The sequence below is a fragment of the Salvelinus fontinalis genome, chromosome 23, assembly GCF_029448725.1.
Source record: "Salvelinus fontinalis isolate EN_2023a chromosome 23, ASM2944872v1, whole genome shotgun sequence".
Taxonomy (NCBI): domain Eukaryota; kingdom Metazoa; phylum Chordata; class Actinopteri; order Salmoniformes; family Salmonidae; genus Salvelinus; species Salvelinus fontinalis.
The window spans coordinates 28,481,564-28,503,824 of record NC_074687.1 but is presented as its reverse complement, the minus strand read 5'-3'; the positions used below and the strand labels follow the sequence as shown (position 1 = coordinate 28,503,824).

The following is a 22,261-nucleotide window of genomic DNA, read 5'->3' as shown; positions in this document are numbered from 1 at the left end:
AGGGGGTGATGTTTTCGCATTAGCATAATTTGCTCTACAGATTAAACTGCCTCTTATTCAATTATTGCTCTTACTATATGCATATAATTAATACCATTGGATAGAAAACAATCTATAGTTTCTAAAACCGTTTCAATTCTGTCTCTGAGTGAAACAGAAGTCATTTGACAGCACTTTCCCTGACCAAGAAGAAGAATGCAAGATGTGTATGCTCGCTTCAACGCTCTGCCTATATATGGTCACGCCACCTATGACCCGAAACACACTTCATTCGTCTTCCTCTGGGTGTCAAGAGGACGTCAGAGGAGACATTTTTTGTTTATCTTGTACTGACGTGAAATAACACCTATTTCTTTGGCGTGACCGACAACTTCCGGTTCTCTGAATCGCGCAATTTGGAGGTGCGATTGTCTACTGTTTTGCTGCCGTTACGGATGAAAACTATCTCCGTCTCGAAGTTTGTTTGATACATGTGACCATATCATCGTAATGTATGTTTTTTCAATATAGTTTAATCAGATTATTTGAATTTTTTTCGGGAGTTTTGCCGTGTTCCGTTCTGTGAGTTTTTTTACTTTGGACAGATCCGTGCCAGTCGACCAGTACCTATGCTAAATGAAGAGGGAAAGTTGCCATTATGAATGGATTGAACGACTCATCAGGACTAAGGACACCTTGATCAACATTCTGATGAAAGATCAGCAATAGTAAGACCCAATTTACGATGTTATTTCATATCTGTCGTGCATGTGAACTGGTCGGGGGCGCCCAGCTGGTTCTGGCTGGCGTGGCTATGCTAATTTAGCGCTACATTTTGTTTTCGCTATAAAATATTTAATAAATCAGAAATATTGTTTGGATTCACCAGATGTTGGGCTTTCAATATCTGTACGCTGTGTATTTTTTCTGAAATGTTTTAAGATAAGTAATTAGTTATATGACGTTGGTCTCTGTAATTGTTCTGGCTGCGTCGGCACTATTTCAGATTGCAGCTGCAATGTAGAACTGTGATTTATACCTGAAAAATGCAAATTTTTAAAAAAAAAACTATGCTATACCATAAATATGTTATCAGACTGTCATCTTATGAAGTTGTTTCTTGGTTAGTGGCTATATATATTTTTATTTAGTCGAATTAGTGATAGCTACTGACGCAGGAAAAAACTGTTGGAGTAAAAAAATTGTGTCTTTTGCTAACGTGTTTAGCTAATAGATTTGCATATTGTGTCTTCCCTTTAAAACATTATACAAATCTGAAATGGTGGCTTTATTCACAGGACCTGTATCTTTCATTAGGTGTCTTGGACTTGTGATTTAATGATATTTAGATGCTACTATTTAATTGTGACGCTATGCTAGCGATGCTAATCAGTGTGGGGGGGGGGGGGGGGGGGGGTGCTCCCGGACCCGGGGTAGGTGCTCGGTAGAGGTTAAAGAGCTTGGAAAATTCCCGAAAATGAAGTCATGGCTTTAGAAGCTTCTGGTAAATGATGTCAATTAGCCTGAGTCAATTGGAGGTGTACCTGTGGATGTATTTCAAGGTCTACCTTCAAACACAGTGCCTCTATGTTTGACATCATGGTGAAATCAAAAGAAATCAGCCCAGACCTCAGAAAAAAAAGTAGTAGACCTCCACAAGTCTGGTTCATCCTTGCGAGCAATTTGCAAACGCCTGAAGGTACCAAGTTCATCTGTACAATCAATAGTACGCAAATATAAACACCATGAGACCATGCAGCCGTCATACCGCTCAGGAAGGAGATGCGTTCTGTCTCCTAGAGATGAGCGTACTTCGGTGCGAAAAGTGCAAATCAATCCCAGAACAACAGCAAAGGATCTTGTGAAGATGGAGGAAACAGGTACAAAAGTATCTATATCCACAGTAACACGAGTCCTATCTACATAACCTGAGAGGCCGCTCAGCAAGGAAGAAGCCACTGCTCCAAAACCACCATAAAAAAGCCAGACTACGGTTTGCAACTGCACATGGGGACAAAGATCGTACGTTTTGGAGAAATGTCCTCTGGTCTGATGAAACAAAAATAGAACTGTTTGGCCATAATGACCATCGTTATGTTTGGAGGAAAAAGGGGGAGGCTTGCAAGCTGAAGATCACCATCCCAACCGTGAAGCACGAGTGTGGCAGCATCATGTTGTGGGTGTGCTTTGCTGCAGGAGGAACTGGTGCACTTCACAAAATAGATGGCATCATGAGGGGAGGAAAATTGTGTGGATATATTGAAGCAACATCTCAAGACTTCAGTCAGGGAGTTAAAGCTTGGTCGCAAATGGGTCTTCCAAGTGGACAATGACCCCAAGCATACTTCCAAAGTTGTGGCAAAATGGCTTAAGGACAACAAAGTCAAGGTATTGGAGTGGCCATCACAAAGCCCTGACCTAAATCCTATAGAAAAAGCGTGTGCGAGCAAGGAGGCCTACAAACCTGACTCAGTTACACCAGCTCTGTTAGGAGGAATGGGCCAAAATTCACCCAACTTATTGTGGGAAACTTGTGGAAGGCTACCCGAAACGTTTGACCCAAGTTAAGCAATTTAAAGGCAATGCTACTAAATACTAATTGAGTGTATGTAAACTTCTGACCCACTAGGAATGTGATGAAAGAAATAAAAGCTGAAATAAACCACTACTATTATTCTGACATTTCACATTCTTAAAATAAAGTGGTGATCCTAACTGACCTAAGACAGGGAATTTTTACTAGGATTAAATGTCAGGTATTGTGAAAAACTGAGTTTAAATATATTTGGCTAAGGTGTATGTAAACTTCCGATTTCAACTGTATGTCACTACAGATCCTGGTTCGATCCCGGGCTGCATTGCAGGCGGTGCACAAGCGTTGTCCAGGTTAGGAGAGGGTTTGGCCGGCCGGGATGTCCTTGTCCCAATGTGCTCTAGCGACTCCCGTGGCGGGCCGGGGGCATGCACGCTGACACGACCGCCAGGTGTACGGCGTTTCCTCCAACACATTGGCTTCTGGGTTAAGCGGGCATTTTGTCAAAGAAGCAGTGTGTCTTGGCGGGGTTGTGTTTGGGAGGACGCACAGCTCTTGACCGTCGCCTCTCCCGAGTTCGTAAGGGTGTTACAGCGATGGGACAAGATTATAACTACCAATTGGATACAATGAAAAATGGGGAGAAAAAGTGGTGAGATAATGATCCTTTAGAATACATGATCCTCAGAGTGAATGGTAGCTTACCTGATGTAGTTGGGGTTTTTGGTCTGCAGGTTCTTCATGAGTACCCCTACAGAGGCCTTGAACTGGAAGCCTGCAGTGGGGGGTCTCTTCAGGTTGACCTTAGCAGGGTTTCCCTCAGGAAACAGCTGTCTCATCAGGCTGTGGGTGGCCTTGTACATGGCCTGGGACAGGTCTCTGTACAGCAGGTCATTGTTCTTGTCTACAAAGCCCTCCACACGGTACAGCACCTACACAAAAGATGACACATGAACAGATTAACACAGTCAGATACAACACACAAAACATAGCTGTTGTCGTCCCTAAACTATAAAAATGTACTTCTGTTAAGACAACTTCTTTCTTGTCATTTTTCTGAATCCAGTAAAAGTGTGTGCCCATGTACATCATGTTTTTGTAGTAGTAGTTGTCGTACTAGTGTATTATTGTCAACCCTAAACTCATCCTGAGGAAATGTTTGCTGTGGATTGATTCATAAAAATGCATCACTGTCCGTGGTGTATGTTGACCAAACGGGGATTATAAATCTATTAACCCAGAGAATCTTTAAAGCTGAAGATATTCTTGGCTATTCTGATCCCATCATGTGTCAAGGAAATCCCATGCAATAGCGATATTTTTTTCACTGCATGTGACGCCCTCCAGGTAATGCACTTAACCCAAATCTGCATGCTCTGCTCTGCTATGGTGACTATAATCAGTATTTATCCTGTCTCAACACCTGGCCAGTGATGACATGTATACCATGTTGTCCCATTCCCATCATTTTTGAAGATGTTGCAGACCTGGGTTTAAATAGTATTGGTTTTCTTTCAAATACTTTGAGTGACAGTTGTGGGATCTTTGCACTTTCTATTCAATTGGTTGCATTGCGCCAGGCAAGCTCAATCAAGTATTTGATGATATGCAAGGTGTGTGTGTTCCTCCTCTGTACCTTCCCAGCATAGTGTTGGATGCGGAAGCAGCTGTGTGGCAGGCTGTGGTCTGTCAGGAACTTGGAGTTCTTGTTGAGGCGGCTCTCGAAGTGCTGGTGCTCAGCACAGATGGTGTTCAGCTTGTCTAGGAAGGTGTCGTCAGTCACTGTGCCTGGCCGCAGGCACTCCTCATCCAACATGGCCAAGATTCCATTCTGGTTCTAGAATAAAGAGAGGGGACATTCTTAGAAATACTTTCTTAATACATTAAACAGGTAATTCTCAACTAAGGATTTTACAATTATTTTTAACAACATTCTATTCAGCATGGTTAAGATACCATTCTGTTTCTAGACAGAGGAGAGGTTTCTTAGAGAGGTTCTTCATAAGAAATTCTAAATTCAAGATACAGTAATGTAAATATTCTAAACAACAGAGTTAACTGTGAAAAAAGCACCAAGTTATCTTTAGGGTGGTCATGTCCTGTCAATAGCAATAAGACATGGGAAATCTTTTTGTTTTGTTTTACAAGAAATCAGATGACATTAAGGGAGACCTACTTACATTCTCGATGAGGTCACAGATAACGGCGTTGTTGAAATACTCTATGTTGGTCCATTCAATGTCCTGTCACAAACAAGAACAGATGTCAAGAGGTTTTAAAGAGGGGTAACTATTCACTTTTTCCCACAAACTTTCACTTACTTCTGCCAAGAAAGCATTGTCCTGTAGCGTAATCCTGACCTCATCTAGACTTACTTATACAGACCTGAGTGGTTTAAGAGAAAGTCACTGACCTTCTATAATCTCAGACAGACAACTAACCAATGGGCCATGAAGTCAAGAGATTAAGGAATGAGAACTGTTTAAGCAGTTCGCTATCTGTCTGATAGACCAGGCAGACGTTTTAGAGGCTGACTGACCAAAGCTATTCAGTCAGAGTTAGACAATTTACCTTTTCTATAGATCTTCTGTTTTCATGGGCTGACACAGCTGCAGCTTGGTTGGGCCTTATACAGCAACAGTCCTTGTAATAGATTTTCTATTCAATGTATATACAATTCAATAAGAGCACAAGACTCAAGACTACAAATGGTGTCGAACCATAGGCCTTGGATTAGGCTTTGGAGCTTTACGTCATGTTGGGGCTGGAAACTGGTGGTTCTGGCCGACTTGGTCTGTGTGACAGAAACAGGGAGTCCAGGTTTGGGGGAGAGGAAAGGAGCTGGCTGGGTTAGCCATTTGGGGATGTGGACTCCGCATACTGATTGGTCAGTGGTCCCCACTGTCCTGCCCCCTGTCCCCTCCTGTCTTCCACAGTGTAGTATTTTCCCATGCACTGGTCTGGAGGGAGGCCAGGCAGTGGAATATAATGGAAGGGAGGTCAAGGGAGCAGCACTCACATACTCAGAGCTCTGAAAGCAAACAGAGGCCTGAGCCCCAGGGAGAGAAGTGTGTTTACCCCTGCTGGAGTGAAGGATCAATTCCGTCCATAAAGCCCACAAAGGAGGGGGGGAAGAAAGAGAGAAAGAGAGAGAAAGAGTGAAAGAAAGAGTGAAATAAAGAGAGAAAGAAAGAAAGAGAGAGAGAAAGAGCGAGAGAAGAAGGAAAGGGCAAGATGGTGAAAAGAGCAGGAGAGAAGGGTGAGGGCAAGGAATGGGGATGGAAAGAGGGGACTAGAAAGATAGAGATGGACAATAGGACATTTAGGACAAAATAGACAGAATAGGAAGGAGTGAAAGAGCAAGACAGAGACAAAGAGAAAACAGGGAAAGCAAAAGGTGAAAGACTGATATTGGCAAGGACAATATCACGACCCAGACCTACCCAAACACTGCATGACAAGCCAGGTTCACACTACAAATTGGCCTGTCAATGTGTGGAATGTAGACTAGGTGTCAGGGGGGCACAAAGAGTCTGACAGGCTGGGGGTGAACAGTGATAGATGGATGGCTTTATGGGGCAACGCTCTCCTCTGAGTGCATGCCATTAGAGTGCAACGACTGGGTTGAGTTCATTAAGCACCAAAGGGAAGAAAACACACTGAAACAGGGAGGGACTACCACGATTTGTCCCAATAAGAAACACTCATTTTTGTTGTCCTTTATGAAAGATTTCACACTAAAAATCTACAATATGACCTAGTGAACACACCCTAGTTGTCCCCAGTAAGGTGAACGAGGGCACAGTTTACCTCTCTGATATACTCCTCCTGCTCTTCGCGTAGCGTCAGTTCGATGAATATCTGCTGCAGTTTCTCATTGCAGTAGTTGATGATGAACTGTTCAAAGCTGTTGTCCTGTAGAGAACCCCCAAAGACAACATTTAGACTCATGTTCTAAATAGGCAACATTTTTATAATTCCATATGCACACAGCAGGGTACCACATCGCACCACATTCAGTACATATTTGGGGGAAAACTCTAATACACTGACTGCTGTCCTCTCTTGCCTGTCTGACACTGTGAAATGCCACCATCTGTCACCACCTGTTGCTATGTTGACATGCAGCCTTCCAATAAGCTTTCGGGTCACTCCCAGGTCCTGTTCTCCCCCTGCGGCTCCCTTGTTGGATACGACTAGGGTAATGCCAAAAAAGACAAATTCCTTGATCCCCATTCCTTCACTGTTATGTCACGCTAACAAAGAATATGTCTCTTTTCAAACAAACAGACTACTGTGGGAACAGACTATACATGTGTGGCAATGCTAGTTACAGTACCATACAGCCAGGACAATGAGGGCATAAAACGTTCCTTGACTGGCATTCCTCCTTATTGCTTTACAACCCCTGTTGAACAAACCCAACAGATAGAGTCTTTGGACAGCTGCCTGATAGTAAAGTCATATCTGTGTTTCTTATCATGGATGCATGTTAACTAATCTTGGCAAAGCTTCACTGTTTATCAGTAGCTCATTTCAAAGGTGTCGAACAAAGACAGCGAACAGGCATAAAATGTAAAAGATTATTAACAATTTAAAATATCTACATTTTCTAAATTATCCCCCTTTCTTATCAGTTAAGAAGACCAGTTTAGTTTCCAGTCATGACTCTTGGCTAACAGCAGCAGCTTTGGGTTAGGTAACAATATCACTCCATTTGCTTAGGTTACTGAGGGTTAGAACAGCATAACTACTGGGCATGAAGAACGTGCTGGTGACCTCTGGTCAGGAAGAGAAGGAGCCACATGGCAACAGAAGGAGGATGTTCATACATAACCTGGTCCCATATCTGTTTGCATTGCCATTGCCATACCGTACCCTTACGGTACCAAACATTTGGCTTGATGAGGACCATAGGATTTGGCAAGGCAGCACTAACAGATCTGGAAATAGGCTAATTCATACACTCGTCAGAATAGCTCTGCTATTGTATGTTCTCTCCTTCCCTTAAGAGAGACACCAGTACTCCTTCATATCCCCCCCAAAACACAAGGGAGGTCCTGTTACAGATAGGATCTGAATTAAGACTAGGATTAAGGGCTGAGCTAGATCACAGCATGCACACTGCACTCAGCACGCCCTCGGCAGGTGTACTTACGCCATCCTGTCGGCCCAGACAACAACATTCAGGAGAAAGGAATGAAACGACTTCACAATGAGTGGGGAACAGTCAGGAATATTAGGAACATGCACCTTAGAGATCAATTTAAAGAGGCACTGTGGAAGTTAAGTTGCTCATGTCAAATGTATTATGACACAAAACCACACAAATTCTTTGTTTTAGGCAAACAAGACGCTTCCGCTCATGGGGGATGGGAGGTGTGAGGTCATTTCTGGACATATTTCTGTTCATTTAGGCGACCTCTTTCACTACCGTGTGCAATTACTCTTACCTCGAAGATTTCAAAACCATAGATGTCCAGGACGCCCATCACCTTGTGGCGCGTTTTTGCTTGAGCCTGAGAGAAGAAATAAAGGGAAAGAGAAAGTATAAGATACACATAAAATTATAGTCCTGTTTTAATGACAATCATTTCATCTAGTTTGGAAGGGCTTATATCTTTATAGTCAAGGGCTTGTAGAATAATAGTGGACAAACCTTACTGATACTGTCATGAGCGAGACCAGAGAGAGGCCCTACCTTGATGCTTTCATTGATCCTGGTGACCAGCCAGCTGAACAGACGGCTGTAGAGGTTTTTGGCCAGGGCATCACGGGCATAGTAAGCCTAGCAAATCACAAATGAAGGCTTAGTATATAGATTTCAGTGCTCTCATACACAGAGAAAGATAGCTGTAGTAAATATCTCTGACAAATGCTTGTAGTAGTGTAGCATTCACCAGTCAACTGGGACAGGGCCCATGGAGCTCCGATAAATCTTTACAGACGTAAAAGTGGCATCAGTCAGTCAAGCTATAATTCCAGCTGTAGAATGTTTCTCATTCCAACCATCCACAACAGAACAGGCAGGCGTGTCCTAGAGTGGGCCAAATAATATCCCTATAGTTACTAAAGGCTCATTCTCTGGCACACAGCCACACTGGAGTAGAGCGAGGCACTCATTCCTCATGCAAACCACACACACACGTACAGTGCAATCAGAAAGTATACAGACCCCTTGACTTTCTCCACATTTTGTTACGTTACAGTCTTAATCTAAAATTCAATACATTTGTTTTTCTCCTCATCAATCTACATACAATACCCCATAATGACAAAGCGAAAACACGTTTAGACATTTTTGCAAATGTATTAAAAATATAAAACAGAAATACCTTATTTACATAATTATTCAGACACTTTGCTATGAGACTCGAAATTAAGCTCAGGTGCTTCCTGTTTCCATTGATCATCCTTGAGATGTTTCTCCAACTTGATTGGAGTCCAGCTGTGGTAAATTCAACTGTTTGGACATGATTTGGAAAGGCACACACCCGTCTATATAAGGTCCCACAGTTTACAGTGCATGTCAGAGCAAAAACCAAGCCACGAGGTCAAAGGAATTGTCCGTATAACTCCGAGACAGGATTGTTTCGAGGCACAGATCTGGGGAAGGGTACAAAAAAACATTTCTGCAGCATTGAAGGTCCCCAAGAACACAGTGGCCTCCATCATTCTTAAAATGGAAGAAGTTTGGAACCACCAAGACTCTTCCTAGAGCTGGCCAAACTGAGCAATCGGGGTAGAAGGGCCTTGGTCAGGGCTGATTCTCTGGCCTGATGAAATAAAGATTGAACTCTTTGGCCTGAATGCCAAGCATCACATCTGGAGAAAACCTGGCACCATCCCTATATTGAAGCATTTTGGTGGCAGCATCATGCTGTGGGGAGGTTTATCAGCGGCAGGGACTGGGAGACTAGTCAGGATCAAGGCAAAGATGAAAAGAGCAAAGTAGAGAGAGATCCTTGATGAAAACCTGCTCCAGAGTGCTCAGACTGGGGCGAAGGTTCACCTTCCAACAGGACGACGACCCTAAGCACACACCCAAGACAATGCAGGAGTGGCTTCGGCACAAGTCTCAGAATGTCTTTGAGTGGCTCAGCCAGAGCCCAACTTGAACCCGATTGAACATCTCTGGAGAGACCTGAAAATAGTGACAATCCCCATCTAACTTGACAGAGCTTGTGAGGATCTGCAGATAAGGGGAGAAACTCCCCAAATACAGGTTTGCCAAGCTTGTATAATCATACCCATGAAGACTTGAGGCTGTAATTTCTGCCAAAGATGCTTCAACAAAGTACTGAGTAAAGGGTCTGAACACCTATGTAAAGTGATTTCAGTTTAGAATTTTTTATAATTTAACAAAAAAAATAGTTTTTTTGCTTTGTCATTATGGGGTATTGTGTGTAGATTCATGAGGGGGAAAAACAATGTAATCCATTTTAAAATAAGGCTGTAACATAACAAAATATGGAAAAAGTCAAGGGATATGAATGCGCATGAATGCACTCGTGTACGCGCACACACACAGGAAGAGTTGAACTGTGACAGGACCAGGCATAACCTCCCTGACAAACAAACACTTCTAGGAGCTGATGTGCTATGGATAATCTGGTGATCCTTAGTTTGATAGTTCTTCTAAGACCTACAACCAATGTGCTCTGATTTATTGTCTCCGTCTGGCCTTTTTACACCCTTCTGTTTATGCTACCTGGCCAGATATTTGTTAAGATAAGTTCTGATGGACTCTAGAGCTGCACCAGGCGGTAGTGCTCTGTCTCAAGGAAGCAGGTCTGTTTGTGCAGCCTTGTCAACTCCTATGGTCATTGTCAATGCAAAGAGTATAGAAGTTGGCAACACAGCACAAACAGATCTGGAACCAGGCTACCAGATATCTGCCAAGGATGTTTAAATAATTTTCAGGAGACATGAAGCTCATCCCTTCGTTCTACCTTCCGTCGTAAGCTGTGTTTGTAGAGCAGAGAGAGAGGACTAGGGCGAGGACTAGCCTCTATGACTTTCTTCTTTTCATCTCCAACTGGATGTTGCCTGAACTCAGACCTCCAGGATTGAGAGAGGAGACTAGCTTATATTCCTCTCATCTAAAACATGAATGTGCCTGCTGCTTGAACTCACTAACCTCCACAATGTGACCTACTTCTGCATTTCCAGGGGATAAGTCACCAACCCCTCTTCTATTATGGCTTCTATTATGGATATGTACAATAGGTGGGGATGGGATGGGGGGGTTAGCTAGCTGCTAGAGAACTAAGTCAGAGGGAATTCATCTTGTCCTTCCTCATCCATCCACAACTGGAGTGTGAAACAGCCCCTAAGACTTAGACTGTCAGTGCTATTATAAAGGAAGTGTGTTGCAATACAATGATGACAGGATCTTTTGGTCGTCCTGTGCGGCTCAGTTGGTAAGGGCATGGTGCTAGCAACGTCAAGGTCGTGGGTTCAAGTCCCATAGGGATCACATACACATACTAAAATGCATGCACTGCCACTCACTGTAAGTTGATAAAAGTGGCATATATTATTACATTATATGAACACTCATGTTTAAATAGATTATGTAAATAAAGTAATGTGTTGCTATATAGGCTTGCGCGGTATCCAGATTGTCATACCGACCTTGTGTCATCTAAAATGCTAACGAGCGGATTGGGAACATTGTATACAGTCTCTGACCTAAACTATATGCAGGACAGACATCCCAGCTCATATAGTTTCACAAGCAACTCAAAGATGCTACTCAACATTTGCTGCAGGCACAAAACAAATAATAGACAGAAAGGCTCTTAATCCAGGATGGGATTCTCAGCTGTTACCAAGTGAAGCTAGATAGCTACTAAATTAGCAAACCAAACGCACAACTGCAGAGCATTTAGCACATTTTAGACAGTTAACTTAATAGTTATATAAGACCTAGCTGGCAAACATTTAGCTGTGAATCACATACTGTAACTAGATCACCTGGCGCGTGATGCACAACAGTGAGATCCGGTCTCTTGCTGCTGTGTGCTTGTAAAGAAACATCAAGTGACTGGGGACTGCCGGTAAGATTCATAATGATATGTGACAGATGAAATGAAGAAGGCGATCTTCTTTATCTCCTAACATATTGCACAAGTTGACTGCAGGTATTTATATAAAAAATAGCTACAAATATTTAAATGTATAAAAAAACATAAGAAATATTTTCAATGGTATTGAAAAACCATCCCATGGCTATTTCCAAATACCCCGGTATACATCATACCGCCCAAGCCTATTGCTATACAGTGACGACAGACTATTGTTCTTCTCACCTGGGCCACGTTGAGTGTGGTAGACATCTTCTCCATCTTGGCTTCCACCGTGCGGTAGCTGAAAGCCCGCTCCAGCACAGACTGCTCAATCCCCAACAGCTCACACATCTCCTTCAGGTCTGGAAGATAGAGCAGAGGAAACACACATTCACTAAGAGAACAGACACAAACACTCAATCATAGAGCTTTGTATACAGGCCTAGGGCAAAGAAACAAATAGGCAATGATTAGATGAAATCTATCAATAAAATACATTTATCCCCTGCAGGGATGATGGAATCCATATAAACGTTAAGCTCTACCAACAATGCCACATGACGTCAGTATCAGGGTTCCAGTGGGTAGCCATAAGGGCATTAGCTAAACCCTTTCCATAAAGAGATGAGGTAATCTACTCTCTCTATTCTCAGAGGACCTCCTTTAGGATCAGTGTTGTGTCTCCTGGCCAGGAATTCCCAAAGCAGCCGGACAGAGTAGTGTTTAAGAGGAGTTACTGAAGCGCATTAGCCTTAATGTCTTTAGGTATTTGCATGTCAATTGTCTCAGTAAATGGTCTTCTGTAAGAGTGGTGTTGTTGACTAATTTATTTGTGTACCGTGACACTCCATACAGCCATCAAATGGTCATAAGGGGAAATGTCATTAATAAGCTGGTGTAATTTTAGAAAGAAGATGTGTGGATTCTATGATTCACACCACAGACCATGTGGAGTTCCACTTTAGTGTGACATGTAGAAAAGTTGTGTTTGCAAAGAAAGCAAAGTTGTGCCATGGCTGGGTTACTAAGACATGCTAAATATTATGTTTGCTTAATAGGGGATAGCTGTAAGCAATTGGGTTATCAATAGGCCTATTGTACTTACAATCATAGTAACTACAGTATGCTATATTTTAAGTCATGAAATGAATTAATCATTAACCAGTAGGGGGCAGTACAAGAACAAACATATAGGCTGCTGTTGATAGAACTTAAAGCCATGGCTTGTGGTGGAGGGACTGACTTTTGGTCAGTGGTGATAATCTAACCGATAAATTACAATGTGCTTCTCTTATCTATCCTTCAATTGACAAGAAAATGAATAACCAAAACAATATTTTCTATAGCCACAACACAGGATTTTTACATTTTCAAGATGCAAGGGAAATGCAGGCATCCACACATGGGCACAAAAGTTACTTAAAAAAGTGAGATGTGTGTCCATGTGTACTGTAACAGGAAATTCTGTCCCACAGTAAAGCTGTTGGTTGTCCAGTCCGACTATGGTCTCACCATTCTTGTCCTTGACCCTGCTCTCGTCAAAGCCGTTGACCCTGGACTCTGGTTTGAACTCAATGTTCCCCAGTTTGAGGATGGCAGCCACCAGCTCCAGAACCGACTGCACCTCAGCCTCCATGAAGCCCACAATCTGCATGGCATTCTGGGATGGCACAGGGGGCGAGAGAGCCAATTAGACATTCAGCATGTTTGAGAGGATCAGTTGGAGCAACAAAAGTTACAGAATAACTAATCTTGATCTGTTAATGAGTAGTTATTTGCAGGGTTCTACACTAACTTTTTCCACCGGTGGCACTGGTGCTACCAACTTTTTCAGTTGGTTGCACCAGCACAATTTGGTCACACCAATATTTTTTATATATATTTTAAAATAATTGATAATGGCCTGGCCTTTGTTCCATAATGTGCCTGCATTCCATACAGCACGAGGCTAATAATGACTAGCCATCTTTTAAATTACATCATCAATTACATCATGCCCTTGTGTTCTTACATTGATTTAGATAGATTTACTGTAACAGCAAAGAAAACAGACTTAATTGTATCCATGAGTTCATCTGACTCTGGGGAAGTAGATAAAGGGCCTAATTGCCAAAATCCCTAAGTATCCCTTTAAAGTATAGTGAGTTTGTTGCCGTATTGGACCGCTGTATGTTTAACACCCCTGCTCTAGAGGATTTCACAGAAAATAACACATGGCACTTGATATCTGCAATAAAAAAACATTGCACTTTATTTTATGTCTCTGTGTGCAGTTTGAAGGGAGTTGCTACTAGTAACTAGTGCTAGCGCAGTTGCTACTGTAACTAGCGTTAGCGTAATTACTGGAAATCGATGGGTATCTGCTAGGGAAGTAGATAAAGTGCCTATTTCCAAAATCCCGAAGAATCCTTTTCAAATTACTAAAACCAAATCGACACTGTGTACAAATGATAACGGACATATATTCATACAGTATCTTGACTGTCCAGCTCGCTAATAATCACTAGACAGTATGGGAACATAGAAAATTCCAAAATCGATGGATAGAGCAAATTGTGACAGCAAGGAAATAACATTTCAGTGTGGCCCAATTGAAGACTGAATGTGCCCCCTCTCAGGAAAAATGTTTTCAAAACCACTCAATTTTTTCACAAAAAATTACAAGATTTATACAGACATTGGCTTCACAAATTTAGTAACTCTTTCAAACACTTAATTGTAATTTAAGGACCTAAAGTACCAGTCAAAAGTTGACACACCTACTCATACAAGGTTTTTAATAATAAATAATGTATTACTATTTTCTACATTGTAGAATAATAGTGGAGACATCAAAACTATGAAACAACACACATGGAATCATGTAGTAACCAAAAAAGTGTTAAACAAATCAAAATATATTTTATATTTGAGATTCTTCAAAGTAGCCAACCTTTGCCTTGATGACAGCTTTGCACACTCTTTGGATTCTATCAACCAGCTTCATTAGGTAGCCACCTGGAATACATTTCAATTAACAGGTGTGCCTTGTTAAAAGTTACTTTGTGGAATTTCTTTCCTTCTTAATGCGTTTGAGCCAATCAGTTGTGTTGTGACAAGGTAAGGATGGTATACAGAAGATAACCCTATTTGGTAAAATACCAAGTCCATATTATGGCAAGAAAAGCTCAAATAAGCAAAGAGAAACGACAGCCCATCATTACTTTGAGATATGAAGGTCAGTCAATATGGAAAACTTTGAACGTTTCTTCAAGGGCAGTCGCAAAAACAATCAAGCGCTGTGATGAAACTGTCTCTCATGAGGACCGCCACAGGAAAGAAAGACCCAGAGTTACCTCTGCTGCAGAGGATAAGTTCATTAGAGTTAACTGCACGTCAGATTGCAGCCCAAATAAATGCTTCAGAGTTCAAGTAACAGACACATCTCAACATCAACTGTTCAGAGGAGACTGCGTGAATCAGGCCTTCATGGTCGAATTGCTGCAAAGCAATCACTACTAAAGGACACCAATAAGAAGATGAGACTTTCTTGGGCCAAGAAACACAAGCAATGGACATTAAACCGGTGGAAATCTGTCTTTTGGTCTGATGAGTCCAAAATTTGCCATTTTTGGTTCCAACCGCCATGTCTTTGTGAGACAGAGTACTTGAACGGATGATCTACACGTGTGGTTCCCACCGTGAAGCATGGAGGAGGTAGTGTGATGGTGGTTTGCTGGTGACATTGTCAGTGATTTATTTAGAATTCAAGGCACATTTAACCAGCATGGCTACCACAATGTTCTGCAGTGATACGCCATCCCATCTGGTTTGCGCTTAGTGGGACTATCATTTGTTTTTCAACAGGACAATAACCCAACACACCTCCAGGCTGTGTAAGGGCTATTTGACCAAGGAGGAGAGTGATGGAGTGTTGCATCAGATGACCTGGCCTCCACAATCACCCAACCTCAACCCAACTGAGATGGTTTGGGATAAGTTGGACCTCAGAGTGAAGGAAAAGCAGCCAACAAGTGCTCAGCATATGTGGGAACTCCTTCAAGACTGTTGGAAAAGCATTCCAGGTGAAGCTGATAGAGAGAATGCCAAGAGTGTGCAAAGCTGTCATCAAGACAAAGGGTGGCTACTTTGAAGATTCTCAAATATAAAATATATTTTGATTTGTTTAACACTTTTTTGGTTACTACATGATTCCATACATGTTATTTCATTGTTGTGATGTCTTCACTATTATTCTACAATGTAGAAACTAGTCAAATAAATAAAAACCCTTGAATGAGTAGGTGTACAAACTTTTGACTGGTACTGTACATTTTATATTTCATTTTTGTAATAGCCCATAGAACAAATTCCCCCAAAATGTTTGCAAAAAAAGTATATATTACTATTAAGAAAAACACCTTTTTATAGGCCTACCCAATGGCATTATGCATTGACATTCACATTTTTACATTCTATGTCAGAATAATGTGGGCATTACGTGACTAAAGACAGCATTCTCCCGACACAAACACACTAATGAAGTCTGTCCATGTGGTAGGTCTCGCCATTTGTGATGTTGAAGAGTTATTGAGGGGTTACCGTATCATGTTTTAAAAGCAACCAAAAACTGGGTTCCCTTTGTATTGCAACGCTTTGTATGGAAAACTAAGTTGAAGCCAACATTCGATGTTGTGTTTCTCTTTATAACCGCACATGGTTGTACCACAACAAGCGCAACAGACTAGCACAACACCCTTCCATTGAAACGACAGGAAACAAACTGATCAGAAAAACTGGTCAGAAACTAAAATCTGATTATATTGGAGCAGTAGAACTTCTAAATCGCCTACGATAATTTCAATGACTTTAAGGCCCAAAGAGCCTAGAGGAAATGCCATTTTTAAGGTAGACTATTCCATGATGACTGAATTGCGTATTGCAAATATTCAACCAAGACCTTGAACTTTTACCTTGTTAGCATACCCATTTTTGCCTTAGCATTTACTGGTAGATATCATCACTTGGAACATCTTTCCTTCCTCTATCGCTGTCTGTCTTCGCGCCAGGCAACAACCAGCTGTTTGAGAGCTGCTCGCTCTCTCTGCCCGACCAATTATCTACAGGCACGTCTGTCGAGCGCGCGTGATAGATAATCGACATAATGACTGAACAGTTTAGGGAATCCATCTTTTTCAAATAATTATATAGCCCAGATTTTTTTTTTAAATACACTTTAAAAAGCATTATTACAATATATTTTTAACTGATGGGGATGATCGACTGGCCCGGAGGGTTTCTAAAACCTCCCCTGTAGGTCGAGCCCTTACACACACACAGACAGGGGCATTCCCATGCCGTTGTTGCCTCTTCAGAAAGTTAGTTTATTTTTGGTCAATTGCGCATTACAGTTTGAATAAATCATGATGATAAAAAAAGCTAATTGTGAACCAACAACTAAAGTGACCAGGTAAAAATAATTTGCTGGCACGCTTGTAAAACGCCAAGTAAAACGGTCACAAATGTGACTGTTTTGGTCACAGTATCGAAGCCTGACTTGGGATGCAAGGGGATTTGTAGACGGGTGATTCTATGCAGTTGGACTTTAATGTACATGTAGTCAATCTCAAACACACAATGATAACATGGACAACAGAAAAGGGAGATGGGTTTCTGGACTGGAGAGGAAAGAGAGACAACTACTGACAGAGGACACAGTGATGGGGATTGTGTAGTAGGGGACCTACAGTATCTTGAATTATTAAACATGTGTTACTGTGATTTGACACCATTTTGAACAAAAAAAACTGTAGCAGGCTGCCTTTGGCTCCTACAACAACATCATATCCAGTGGAGAGGCCTATTGTTGTAAATCACTGAAATCTATTGTGGTGAGATGGACTGCAGCTGTGAGGTGGCTTACTAGATCCCTCACTGAGAGAAGTGCTAAGACAGGATGCTGCGTGTATGTCCTAAATGGCACTCTAATCACTGTAGGCCCAGGTCAAAAGTAGTGCACTATATAGGTGCCATTTGGGACACATTCACTGCTACTGAGAGTCCAAGGGCAGGGAGATGGTGGAGTACAGGACAGTCCTGTTAAGGGAGTTGGGAATGGATAAAGCTCAGGCAGCTCATAACATAACATCCTTTGTGTGTCACCAACGGTAACTGAGTCAGGAGGAAGATAGAGACTTACACATGATGACCACGCTCTGCAGCCCTGCATGTCAGAGAGCGACTGTGTGTGTGTACTTTAGAATGCAGCTGCTGTTCCTCCCTAACATTTCCCACAACAGTACAGCATCCAATCTGCCTGTGTACTCTGAAGCATTCTGCTATCGTTTACAGTACGGAAACGCCTTCACGGCAGGTGGAATGGGATTCCCTCTCTGAGCCAAACTTATCCTCGTCTCACTCTCCTGATGTGGATATAGTTCAAAATTCAAGTTAGGGTCTGTACACAACTACACACATGGATAAGCAAAAGACTATGGCAGAAAGGAAGACATTTCATTGGTTCTAGCTGGCAAAATTAAGGGGCGTGTCTGTGTAAGGTCGCTGTTCATTGGTGAATTGTTTTTCAGCAGCGTGTATGGACCCTCACATTACAGGTAGAGAGGCTGTAGAAGACACTAGCTTGCTAGGTGCATGGACCAGAGCTGTTTTAAACCTTAATCCAATCTACGTGCTCGTTTATTCGGTCAGTAGATACAGAGGATCAGACCACCTCTACTCTCACTCTACCCTTTGTCACAGTGCACCTCTAAGCTAAGCCAAAAACAAGTTGACACAATGACAGACAATAATTATGTGTGTGTCTCACCCTGACGGTCCTGAAGCTTGCTGCATCATCCAGCCCATTGACGTTGGCTGAATCCAGACTCAGGTAGTTGTATTTACTGAAATCTCTGTCCAACTTCAGCTTCACTGTGTGCCAGAAAGACAAACACACATGGCTTTAGCATGGTGCATATTGACTAAAGTTCTATACACTTTAGAGCAGCAGTTCTCACACCCACACACACACACACGAGCAGCAGTTTCAAATGGCCCTTTAAAGGCTTGTATCAGGTATCAAGGGAAGTCACAGTATGGTGTATTGGATTACAGGTTACATTAAGTGCAGATAAATCAAGTCTTTTGATGTTTGTCCAGCATTGAATCAAAGACCATTATATTGTTCTCCTTCATCAAGACTGCCAAACAGTGGCTGAGCTCCAGCTGAGAACAAATGAACCACACTGGTTTCATGTTCTTTGTTCTCTGTAGTTAAACACAGGCTCATGTTTAAGTATTAGTCACGTGTTTCTTTAGAATAACTAAGACATTTTGCGGTTAGATAACTTTGACATTTATTTGGCGCCAAGTGTAATAACTCTGTCATGACATACCTTATAAACATTTGTGACCGTTTCTGAGATGGTATGACTCGTAACATGTTAATAATATTGTCATGAAGGTATTACCGATAACTGTGTGGATAACTTACTCAGGGTGTCATCCGAGGCTCCAGAAAGAAGCTGGTAGAAGATGTGGAAGTTTCTCTCTCCTCTCGGCTGCTTGCAAACCCTGGACTTCTCCAGTAGATCTGAGGATAACAATACATAAAGCACACAAATTAAGACATGGATGTTAAAAACAGGCATTATACTGAATTACCTGCTAGAACAATTCAATAAAACGGTAAGGTAGGAAAACGAAATGTAAACCGAGATATTATTATTACTTTACCATGAGTTTACCACACATGGTAGAGGTAAGGCAGGACATATACTGTTAAAGAAGATGTCATTTAATGAGCTAAGAACACGACTGATCTTTTAAGTCTACACATGGTCAGTGTCCAGACCACATCTGTAGAGCTCTGATCTCCCTGTTATAGCCAAATATTAGTGTTTCCAAGGTGACAGAGCCACGGTTATGTAGGCGTCTCATTGTTCATTGTGTAGAAGTAGAGCCTCCGAGCCGTCAGGCACAGGAAGACTCAAAGGAGGAAACCATATGAAGGGCTCATAAGTCAAGTCAGCTCCTTCTCCTTAACTACTGATCAACTACAACACCTAGACTGAAAAGGATGTACTCTGTTACATATTACATTTCAACAGTTAATGTGGTTTACGTGGTTCACATCGCTCTATTTACTATAAGTTGATCAGGAAAGTAAGATAATTTAGCCAGGTAGAGAATAATTTATGTTATGTTGATATATATATAGAGCCCAGGGACCTGAGTTGGAGTTGCTAGCTACCGGTCAGCTAAGTTATCCTCTCAGTGGGGGCATTAACCGCTTGGAGAGTCAGGGACCACTTCATAATGCATTTACACTTTCTCTGGCACAGCACTTAATTCCACTGGCCCACTACAGAGAAACGGGTAGTCAATAGACTGCCAGCCATGCTTCACCACCACATGATAGTCACTGTGTGTGTGTGTGTGTGTGTGTGTGTGTGTGTGTGTGTGTGTGTGTATCACTAAGTGATTCTGAGTTTTTAAACACGTGTCTGTCAGCTCATCAATAACGTAGCATCTCTTTAGAGTGCGACAGACAAGCAGCTCAGAGTGATGCACTGCCTCTGAAATGTAATCAAAATGGAGCCTGACAGCATGGATTCTCACCCCTCTCTTTTCTAATACACACATAAAATACTAGTCTTGCAATGTGAGTATTCTCTGGCGTTCTCTCTGTCATAAACAATGTCACTGTCTCCCATTATGGCTCCCTTAGCCTGTACCCTACTCTGAGATTCACATGTAACTACATGCAAGCATCCTCTTGACCAGACAAAACTCACAATAGTGAGTTCCAACAGAAAATAAGATGCAGGAACAGGAAATGTGGCTCAAGAATGTTCTGAACATTCAGAGTCTACCCCCCAAGGGGCTCTTCTCTCTGTCATGACCTTTCACCTTTTGTACACTAGAAGAGTTCAGCCCTGTTATTGCTTTTTACTGCTAAGGCTCTTTCATGCCTGCTGTAAAGTATTTGTATAATGTTGAATGCTATTTAGCTATTTGCAGTGGGCAGGCTGCATCCAGGAAATGGTTCCTAGATTAGCAAACATACATTAAAGGAGAAATGTCAGACACGCTATATACTGAAAAGTAAGAATGGAAGTCCATATCCTGTCTTGTCGTTTAGACTAGGATTTAACCAGCACCAAAGAATTGTGCGCCTGGGTTTTGATATCTTCTTCCTAGCACGTTATCATTATCTAAGTCAACTCAACTTTAGTTTATTATACAAAATGGGTAATGAACAAGGCACAATCACATACAATAACAAATATAAACAAGATTATCAAAGCAGACAAAATTCTACACATACAGTTTGACACATTATTCCATACAAAACTAGCGAGCATGGGCTGTAGTGTCCTAAACCCTTCGACTGTGGCCTAACCCTAGCTGCTCCACCATGCCCTAGAGCAGTGGTTCTCGAACCTCACCTGGGGACACACAACCATCCCATGTATTTGATCTATTCCAGTGCTAGCAGATCCTGATTCTAACTAATTATCAAGCCCTTGACTAGGTGAATCAGGTGAGCTAGTTGAAAGCTACTACAAAATTGTGAAACGTCTGGGGGTGCCGAGGAGAGGTTTGTGAACCACTCCCCTAGAGGTGTTCCTCTTTAATCTCCAGTTAAAGAAGATCTCTGGGCATGGAGAGAGATGGAGAGAGGGCCAAAATGAGGTGTTGGCTGACTGTGTTGCAGCAGCGAAATAAAGGAACAGAGGAATTTATAGCTAGTGACTTCTGAGGGAAGCCCTCAGGCATGAGAGGCATATTCTTCCATTAGTGGTGCGCAGGTCAGCTGTTTGTTCACCCGCACCTGCTCGCAATTGATTATAACCCATCCGCAACCGCCCGACTATATGTGGTAAAGTGAACATTTGAGACCCGCACCCAACCCTAACCTGCAAATATAGAAAATGCGCTATAGTCTAGTCAAAGATATCGTACATCATTTAGATACAGTACATCACCAAAATGATGTGGACACCCCTTCAAATTAGTGGATTCTGCTATTTCAGCACCCCCCGTTGCTGACAAGTTTATAAAAATCGAGCACGGAACCATGCAATCTCCATAGACAAACATTGGCAGTAGAATGGCCCGTACTGAAGACCTGTGACTTTCAACGTGGCACAGTCATAAGAAGCCACCTTTCCAACAAGTCAGTTCATCAAATTTCTGCCCTGGTCAACTGTAAGTGCTGTTATTGTGAAGTGGAAACATCTAGGAGCAACAACAGCTCAGCCCTAAAGTGGTAGGCCACACAAGCTCACAGAACGGAACCGCAGAGTACTGAAGCGTGTAAAAATAGTCTGTCCTCAGTTGCAACACTCACTATCGAGTTCCAAACTGCCTCTGGAAGCAACGTCAGCACAATAACTGTTCGTTGTGAGCTTCATCAAATGGGTTTCCATGGCCAAGCAGCCACACACAAGTCTAAGATCACCATGTGCAATGCCAAGCGTAAACTGGAGTGGTGTAAAGCGTGCCGCCATTGGATTATGGAGCAGTGGAAATGCCTTCTCTGGAGTGATGAATCATGCTTCTCCATCAGGCAGTCCGACGGACGAATCTGGGTTTGGCGGATGCCTGGAGAACTCTACCTGCCCGAATCCAGTGCCAACTGTAAAGTTTGGTGAAGGAGGAATAATGGTCTCGGGCTGTTTTTCATAGTTCTGGC

At 42.2% G+C, this 22,261-nt stretch overlaps 1 protein-coding gene across 7 annotated transcripts in view; it reads right to left on the bottom strand.

Moving 5' to 3' along the window:
• The window catches only part of LOC129821081 (unconventional myosin-Ib-like), a 150,175-nt gene that overhangs the window by 29,280 nt on the left and 98,634 nt on the right, over positions 1-22,261 (bottom strand). For all 7 annotated transcript variants that reach the window (XM_055878349.1, XM_055878345.1, XM_055878348.1 and 4 more), the window contains exons 8-17: positions 19,055-19,153; positions 18,389-18,492; positions 13,096-13,243; positions 11,827-11,945; positions 8,214-8,300; positions 7,966-8,031; positions 6,323-6,427; positions 4,693-4,755; positions 4,149-4,349; positions 3,218-3,444 (exon numbers count right to left, since the gene is read on the bottom strand). In XM_055878349.1, the coding sequence (XP_055734324.1) occupies positions 3,218-3,444; positions 4,149-4,349; positions 4,693-4,755; positions 6,323-6,427; positions 7,966-8,031; positions 8,214-8,300; positions 11,827-11,945; positions 13,096-13,243; positions 18,389-18,492; positions 19,055-19,153 (1,219 nt within the window). The remainder of the gene's footprint in view (positions 1-3,217; positions 3,445-4,148; positions 4,350-4,692; positions 4,756-6,322; positions 6,428-7,965; positions 8,032-8,213; positions 8,301-11,826; positions 11,946-13,095; positions 13,244-18,388; positions 18,493-19,054; positions 19,154-22,261) is intronic.